At 38.5% G+C, this 9,480-nt stretch overlaps 1 protein-coding gene across 1 annotated transcript in view; it reads right to left on the bottom strand.

Annotated features, from left to right (window-relative positions):
* Positions 1 to 3,691: 3,691 nt before the first annotated feature.
* XKR4 (XK related 4) overlaps positions 3,692 to 9,480 on the bottom strand; it is a 378,869-nt gene continuing 373,080 nt past the window's right edge. Inside the window, exon 3 of the mRNA XM_077270503.1 lies at positions 3,692 to 7,946. Within this exon, the coding sequence (XP_077126618.1) occupies positions 7,000 to 7,946 (947 nt within the window). The 3' untranslated portion in view covers positions 3,692 to 6,999. The remainder of the gene's footprint in view (positions 7,947 to 9,480) is intronic.

Below are 9,480 nucleotides of genomic sequence, written 5' to 3'. Positions count from 1 at the left end.
TAAAAAATACAGTATATAGAATGTTTTACTGGGTTGTATAATTAGAGTGCAAACTTGCCAACCTGTCAGGGGTTGACTTTCTGATACACATATGGCATCATAGACACTTCCTACACATTCTGGTGAAGTTGTGATGTTAAAAATTACCAAAGTATTTCAACAAGATGTCTAACCTAATATGTAGTTTTTCTGTTTCCAAAAGTACATTAGAGCTACACCCACAGAGAGCATATTATTGTCACTTGAAATAAGTCACCCATGGAAAACCAAATTAAGATATTTCAATGACAACAAGCAAATGATTCTCTTGATACTCAGAAAACACATGTACCTGGTTTCACGAAAAGGTACACATATAATTTCCATTTAATTCCGTAGGGACATTCTTTTATCTTATAGTCAGGTGTCAGGGGAAGCAGCATTGCCGGACCTCCTGACATCTTCCTTTATTGTTGGGCAGAACTCTTTATAATGTGATCTACCTGCTCAACAACCTTGGCTGTGATAACTGCCCAATCTCTCGATGGGGAAATCCTTTGTGTGACTTGCTGGTGTAATAACTTAGTCTATCGCTCTTGTGGACAGCCTAGAACTATGGCAGATAAGTACAGGCATCAGAAGACACTGCCGATGCTTACCAACCCCTCTACAAAGAGCAAAGTCTTGAAGGCATCCTTGACACTTTCTATAATGGTAGCTCCAGCCTTGGTCCTCTGAGGAGTCTACAGATGACTTCGTGTATTGGACCTCTTCTCCATCATTCAGCCCTGTCGCCTTTGCTTTTTTTGACCAAGTCCTACTGGAGTCTTCCTTCCACAATCCTGCAGATAAGTCTCCAAATAAGCAGCCTGGTCCTTTAAATCTTTTTTTATTGGAATTGGAGGTACTAACCCCACCGAGAATTAAACGCTCCAGCTGGAGTAAAGTGATCCTGCATACGCGCTGTTGTATTATATACCTCACAGCTATTTGACATACTCACACTTTTGTAACATTAATCCCCCCACTTCCTTAGATGACCACGTTTGTAACCAAATATGTGCCACATTTTGTAATCTTCAGAATTAAACACCCTCTATAGAATTTTGGATGATTCACAAAATAGATTATTTTATATATTGCTTTGTGTAATAAAAACAGAATATGTGAAAGGTCATTTAGAAGCATTTTAAATAGACATCCAGCACAAAATGACTGTTCAAACCAAGCACAGGAGCTCGGTGCACCTTGACGTGGTACCGTACCTACTTGTCTCTATTTATCTCCATTGTTCTCTTCCTTGATTGACAGATCTATCTATTTACAACTCATAGGAGGGTGGAAAAAGATGGAAACGGGTAGATGGAAAAGTGCACAGACCTGTTGGCCACACCTAGGGTGCACTAACTTGCTGTAGTTGGTTTGAACCGTCATTTTGGTTTGAACCGTCATTTTGTGCAGACAGAGTCCCTTTAAGATTTTTCTCATAAGCGCCAGACTTTGAAACAAGCTGAAATATTTACTTTGCCAATGTCTCTCTACGGTAAATTAATTTTAGCAACAACATGGAAAAGCACAACTAATGTTCAGATCTTAGGTAATGATGAAGAGCTAATGAATACGGTAATCCCACTTGGTAATGTGTTTCATTACGGCAATGAAAAAAAATGAAACATGAACATGATGACACTGGTGAAAAGCCAATTATATTTTGTCAGTAAACTTGATAACTTACATTTTTTACCTTATTAACTTTACCGATGATAAATAATTTCATAACAAAAGATTCGTTTTAAGTAAATTAATTTTTTACAGCACCAAAGATTGCATTGATTTGCACACACACATACGCACAAATATATTTGACCAATTTCCTATGAGTCAAGAATTCACAATTTATTTCCTTGGCATGCTTATTCTTATGTGGAACTTGTTTCCATTATCAGCGTACTTGTTTTTTTGTGACAGGTGGCAACATATGACGGATCATCTTATAAAGATTCTTTACAACCCAGAGACGGCACACGACTTGAAAACATTTCAATCAAATTCACCTTGGAGAATAATCTTTGGTTAGGTTGTTTATTTGTTTTATATTGGGGGCTGATAAAGTAAAAAAAAAGTACTCCACTCAAAATTAGGATAAAGTCCTTCATAAGACAGATGCACGGTCTGCTGGGTGGGGTTCCTGCTATCGTCATTATATAATGATGCTGTAATATTATCAGATGGACGATTAAAGCCAATAGTGAGATTAAAAGTCAAATGCAATTTAGATTTTCAAACATTTTGCTGATGGTGACATTTAGTAACTCTATAAACATAGTATGCGGTGGAAGGTGGCACCTGCTTCACTTCTAGTAGTCATAGCATGGCATGTTAGACCTCAAACTATTGGGCATGTTTACCCCTTAAAAGGAATCTGTCAGCACGTTTTTGCTGTGTAATTTGAGGTCAGTATGAGGCGTTGAGACACAGATTTTACTGATGTGTCACTTATTAGGCTGTGTGTTGTTGTTTCCATACAATGATTGATTTATCAGCAGGAGATTTTCACTGCCCAAATTAGCTCCCTTGTGCCTAGTGGTCCAACCATGGCACCAGGACTGATTAGCAGCGCACTGTAAATAGACTATGTACATAGAGAGCCTGGTGTGGGCAGGGTCAGCTTTCTGAGCTCTGCTATATGCTACATCTAAAAACTGTGATGGAATCACAACTGCTGCACCCAGTAATCTAAGTGATACATCTCTGGAATCAGGGTCTCTTTTCCTGCATTATGCTGCTCTTAGATGAGGTAGCAAAAACCTGGGATAAAAGTTCCTTTTAAATGGGTCGACCATTCTACAGCAGAAATGGGTGGCTCATTTACTCAACATTCATTATGTTACAGATTCTGATTACATCTAGTACTGATACCAGTGTAAACTGTGTAGGCGGGTGGTTTCCTTGCCTTTGTGATGGCCAAAGAAGAACCCGCTGTACCAAATGAAGGAAAGCTGGAGCCGTAGATAATCACCTGGTTATACTTACTGGCGCTACCAGGATTCTCAGGCTATAAATGGGCCAGTGTCTGTGCACAATACTGTGAACTCTAGTGTGGCTCCTGCGCAGTACTAAAGCCGAGACTGCAAGAGGAGGAGGTGCTCATTTCACGAATTTCTCCTAATTTGGATTTTTTTACAGAGGTATTTCTCTGTGACTTCACATTAACAAGGAGACTGTGCCTCTTTAGCGTTTGTATCAGTGCTAGTGGTATTTGCCATTATCTATGACATTACAGACCCCATAAAAAAACACCTGCATTACTGAAGATAAACCTGCAAATACACCTGACCAATGAGTTTTGGTGCCAATGTGTGCCATGCTGTGATGCCAATACCTGCCTTATGTTCCACTCCTCCTCAGTTTCAGATGAACCCAATTTGTCTGAATTTTATTTGTCTGTTAAAAGTCACCTTTATTTCAAGTGGAGTTCTTACTAGATACTTGGTAATATGATCGGTAATTTAAAAAAACCCAAACATTTCTTAAATAAGAAAAAATAGTTATTTCCCATAAAATCTGTCACTATTTACAGATATAGAGGTTTTGTATGTTTTGCTTATGAGTCGGAAAGTTATCGAGTAAAACTTTATACAGTGGGGTTTCCGTAAACTAAAATGTGAGATACAATTAACGTCACACACTGTTTCTTCATGAACCCCCAATATACAGGTAACAATAAATATTTATTCAGCTTAATTTTCTGTGACTTGTAATGAAATACAGTATGTAAAAAGTGATTTACATTAGATTTTTAACAATAATTTACCATTTAATATAAAACGCTTTGATGGGAGCAACATATAACATGAATAAACCAACTTGGTGCTGAGTCATTGCATTGAGAATCGTTTGCATTGGCTGCGGGTTTAGACATCGTAAGGATTCCCAGGTCAAGGACACCTCCAACTCGTAACTTGTTTTGTAGGTTTACATCATAATGTCCTAATTTTGGTTTCCCATATATGTTTACTGGAGTTTTTGGAACTCCTTAAGACCTGGGTAAACAGTCAGCTCCAGTCCATCAAGCTTTGATCTTAAAGGGGGTGGCCCATCATAACAACTTCAAGAAAGGTGATAAGTTGCTAATCACTAGGGGTCCGAATGCTAAGAATTCACCCAACTTGAGAAAGGGGCTCTGAAATTCCACATTTGTACTCAGTAATGGTGTCACAGTTGACTCCCCACCACTACGTTTAATGTCTATGGAGCTGAATACCGCGCAGGTCGTACACTTGTTGGGACCATCGCTCTATTTAAGGGGAATGCTTGGAATCCTTCTCTGTATTAGTGCTGTGTCAGTGGTCAAACCCTTAAGCCTCCATACACATTAGACTAATGTTGGATGAACCTCCCAATGTTGATGTGCTTGGTCTATTGTGTATATGGGTGCTGTCTGACTGATTGTTGGGAGAGATGTTGATCGCACAAGTCTGATTAGGACTGCTCATCACATTGTTCTTCCTCAGGTTAGCATCCAGCCGAAATGTCAGTTGGTTGCTTTCTCACAGACAACACAGGAGACCAAGACCAAGTGAGCACCCCTGAGTATGGGAGAGTTGGCTCAGGTGGCTGTGGGCAGAACAATTTGCCAAAGCATCATTCGGCCAACAGCCATGTAATGTTCATGGCCAGTCTTAGTGATTAACGATGTATCGCCCATTCTTTGGATAGGTAGTAAGTTGTTAAATGGTCCAACAGAACAATTGGCCAGAGCATCATTCGGCCGACAGCCATATAATGTTAATGGCCAGTCTTAGTGATTAACGATGTATCCCATTCTTCGGATATGTAGTAAGTTGTTAAATGGACCAAGCCCTTTATGACTACTAAAAACTGAGCAAAGATTTTAATGACAGTAGCTTTTGCCAAACAAATCTAAATGTGATCTAAACCATTGAGTAATCTAAGAAACTTTACCACCTAATCTGTTAATAAAATCCATCTATAAGAGGTCTCAAGAATCCATGAGTGGATTATCACTTGAATATCATGGAAAATGTAGTTCAGCAGCAGAATTTTGCATGTTTTTATCTGTATTTGACCAGGGGGGGACAAACCTTATACATTGAACAATGCTATTTAACATTACATTGGACTACTTTCACAGTTGCAAGGTATGAAACTGACATACACATCACATAGACCCCCAACCATTTATGGTACAGCACCTTTTTGTGAATACTGTATGAACCTGAATGGACCTGACCGTATTCTGATATATTTGATATTTTTGTATACTGTTACGTGCTTTCAGTCAGCATTTGTGCTCTCAAAGAATGAATGGTCAACCAAAAAAAGAGATCAGCATTACAAAGTGCTGAGGGACGGAGAAAGGCATTGCATTAATACAAGTTGGCTGTAGCCAAGTGTAACTATGGATCAACAGAATCATTCTCAATACAATGAGGATAAAAATCAGACTGAGGAATCTGTTCAGCTGCAATAACAGCAGATTTAAACTCTACCAACCAAACTGCATTAACACAGTTGATCTATGAATGTAGATTGTAGAGTGACATGGAAACTCCACAGTCTACAAAATAATACCTTAAGTAAACCAGTAAAAAATAATGGTTAATTCTTGGGTCTTGCAACGAGGTTGCGTCTTACAACTGAAAGCACCATTGGGATATACTTTAAGATGATATTTTTGTGTAGGCCCGAACCTAAAGCGACAATTGTTTCTGTGTGGTTCTATATTAATATGAAAACAATTCTTGACTAGGACCAGAATGATCTTCCACAAATGTAATTTTTTCTACGGCACTGTGTATACTTACTAGTAGACGACCCAGAAGCCTCTAAAAGTCATCATTTTACTTAATTATAGATATAAAAGGTGAGCTGTCTGTACACATGGAGAACTGATATACACCTTCTGGCTTCCTACTCTTGCACGGCTCATCATGCCACATGTTCTGTGTTCATCAGGCAACAAGAGCAATCATATACACTATGTAATGTTTGGCACTAGGAGGGTACGGCTTCAGTTCGCTTTTGTTATCATACCTGCATAAATCACACAGAGCCATGCATTCAGAGTCCTGAATCTGATCCCCTGTAAAGTACAATGAACTAATTGCTTTTGTTTCTTCACCATAAAACGTTCCACTAACATTTTACACATTTAGTTTACACATCTTTTCTTTTTGCTAACTGGGTATATCATCATGATTATCATTTATGTCTCTTTTCCTATGGCATCAAAGGTTTTTATTAACATTTTCTTCACATTAACCAAATGCTCACCATTTCTGCTGGCACACTAGACCAACTGGATATATATTAATTTCATAGACAGAATGGAGATGATATATGACCCAGGGCCATGCTTTTGATAAAGTACCTTAGCCCTTAAAAGATCTAATCTACAGTAGTAATAGTTAATTATGGGCATTTGTTAGCATTTTTTGTTATTGCACTTACTGTAGAGTATGTGATTTAGAAAACATACTCTAGAAGGGACCTCTATCATGTACTTTAGTAGCATCCATCACAATATTTACCTTTGGTGTGCAAAGACCTGAAGCACAGAGGTTGCCGGTTGTCATATGATAACTTTTTTTTTTTTACGTTGTTACATACAGTGTCTTGTAGACTTTACATTTCTTAAGACATTTATGGTACCTATATGAAGGTTCGGTAACACAGTACTAGCCAACACATTGCCTACATCCTCTAGCTTTACTGCCCTTGGTTTTCATGTTCTCTTTACATAGAAGTTCTCCTATTTAATGATCATGGAATGAACCATCGCAAATATCTCTACTTATCATATTATGGTAAGAATGATAATCATGATGAATAGCCATGTAAAGTGGTTTCCATGACCTTCACTAGCCATGGCTTGTAGATCAGTTCTGGTAAAGACTTTACTATGAGCCACCAAGGGTTATCAAGTTTTATCTTTCAGGTTTGCAGCTTTTTGAAGTCCTCGATTTTTGTTCTTTTTGGAGTTTTCTGTTTTTGTCGTTACAAAGTTGTTTCATATTCCAGACGTTCCTGAATAAGTGCATCATCTTTATACTGCAGCCGAGGTGGGGAAGGTGAACATTCAAAAGCTAAAATTGCCTTACGTAGACTTCTATCCAATACATGTCTCTCCCAGGCTGGATACCTGTTTCTAAACAGGTCAATTTTAATTACAGATTCTTCAATCCTTGGAGGCCTTGAGGATGGAGTTGAAGGGGCTGTTGGCCTCACCTGAAATACTGGCATGCAGCCGTCTCTTTCGGAAAATTTTTGATCTCGATCACTGGCAACACTCCGGTTATTAGACATAGATCTTAGAGTGTTTGAAGCCACTTCTGGGGGCAAAGGAAAGGCAGTTACGGGGTCCTCACAAGCACAGCTTGGTGACTGCCCAAATCTAGGTCCATTAGGATGAAAGAAGGCATAGTACATAAGCATAAAAACAATACCAGTTAAAAAGCTGCTAAACACCACACACAGTGCTGGGATAGCAAATGCATCCAGGATTTGGGGGACCTTATATATGTACCACAGGGTACTCAAGGCAGTGTTCTCCAAAAGGATGACAAAGTAATAAATGAACAGCCTGCACCGTGTCCTTCCTTCCTTGACATTAAACCAGCTAAAGATATAGATTATTCCAACCACCATGTCAAACACAATCTCCTCCCATTTAGTTATGCAGAATTCCGTTTCACAATGCACAATCCAGAAGGTCATTATGCACCAATGAAGGACAATAAATATTCCAAAATAGAGTTGGAAAACTGAGGCAAATAGAGCAAATGTTATAACTCTTGCTGCAATGGTAAAGAAATGCCAGCAAAATTGAATGATCACAGCCATGTAGCTGATGGGTTTCTTGTCATCTCTTGAATCCCGTAATGCCTTTTGATAAGATGCCAAAGCCCATGCCAAGGACACAAGGGAAGCAGCAGCGGTTAGGCCTGAAACAAGAAAAAAAAATGAGTTAGAAGCACACCACATAAAATAAATATTTATTTTTAAGATTTTTTAAATTATACATAAAACATATCTATTGAATTTTTGTCAATCTCAATGGAACCAAAAATTTAATGTTGCTCAAAGAGTTACTAAACTTTTTTAAATTTAATTATCCTCCATGTATTTTGTTGTGAATTTTTGTAATGTATGTCATTACCCTATTTTGCTTTCTTCTTTCAAACACTATGCTGTAATGATGATTCAATGCCAAATCATGCACCTTTAAAAGCTACTTATTCAAAGAGTATTTGTATGGGAATTCTCCTGTCTGAGCCTCTCTGCTTTGGATGCCCATAAACAGATGGGAATTCCCTTACACAGACTGTTTTATTATATTGTAGGGCACTTTGCTGAGCAGCAGTTGAAAGCAGCTTCTAAAGGAACATGAACTAAGCATTGAAACATCGCTCAGTGTTCTTGTGGTGACATCAACATGATCACTCAGCCCAGTTGTGATGTCGCTGCTGCAGCATGTAGCTCCATAGAGCATGCAAGCAGCCTCCGAAGGAAAGCAGCTTTTTGCCTTCATCTTTAAAAAGACAGCTAGATAAAATGTTGGGCTGGTTGCGTTCGCACTGTGCGTTTTATCATCCTCACATACATATGTCAGTGTGTTATTTAATGAAAGTGAGGCAAACACATAATGATCTAGTTTTGCTCTCATTTATATGTTCTGTACAGAGATCATTGTCAGAGGTGGAATAAAGAAACATATAATTCATTTTTTGTCCTGGTTATCTGAACATTTCAAAAGGGTTTTTCAAAGACCCATACTAATGTAACTGTAATTAGACAGACAGGTAATACATTAATAGACACAAAGGTTATTGATCCACATTGTGCTCTAGATTAAAGGTAATTAGTGAGCAGTAAATGAAGCAGGTTCATGGGTGAATTTCCATCCACTATGGCTGTTATGTCTTTAAAGGGAACCTGTCAACATAAAAATGCAGTCCAATCACCTTCATATTACAGAGCAGGAGGAGCCAAGTAAACCGATGTAATATTTTGTGATAAAAGATTCAGTATAAACTATGCTTTAATCATTTAATCCTTTGCTATTTTGGGTTTTTTGGGTCCAGTGGGCAGTCTTATCAGTGGCTGACAGCCTTCCTTGTATCAGTGTGCATATAGAGATAGCTGTCAGTCACTGACAGGACCGCCCACTGGACTGAAAGTCCTAGAAAGAGTAGAGAATTACATCATGAATACACAAGCTATACTGAATCTTTTCTCACAAAATTATATTTTATTCTGCTCCATTCCTCAGTGCATGGAGTCTGTACCTTGACACACAGGGTCCTTACTTTTACGTAATATGGAGAATTAGTCATTGTGTGTGTTGTCCTATGGTGTCTGTAGGGGAAAATGCCTACATAATATAGCTTTAAAAATAACGTGCAACACGCACACCACCAGGTGAGTGCAACCGCCCCCTCAGCGGTGGTCTTTTTAAATGGTACTGCCCCATTGTGT

Source organism: Ranitomeya variabilis, chromosome 6, assembly GCF_051348905.1.
Source record: "Ranitomeya variabilis isolate aRanVar5 chromosome 6, aRanVar5.hap1, whole genome shotgun sequence".
In the NCBI taxonomy this organism is placed as follows: Eukaryota; Metazoa; Chordata; class Amphibia; order Anura; family Dendrobatidae; genus Ranitomeya; species Ranitomeya variabilis.
Note: the sequence above shows the minus strand (reverse complement) of the source record. Positions and strands in the feature narration are given on the sequence as shown.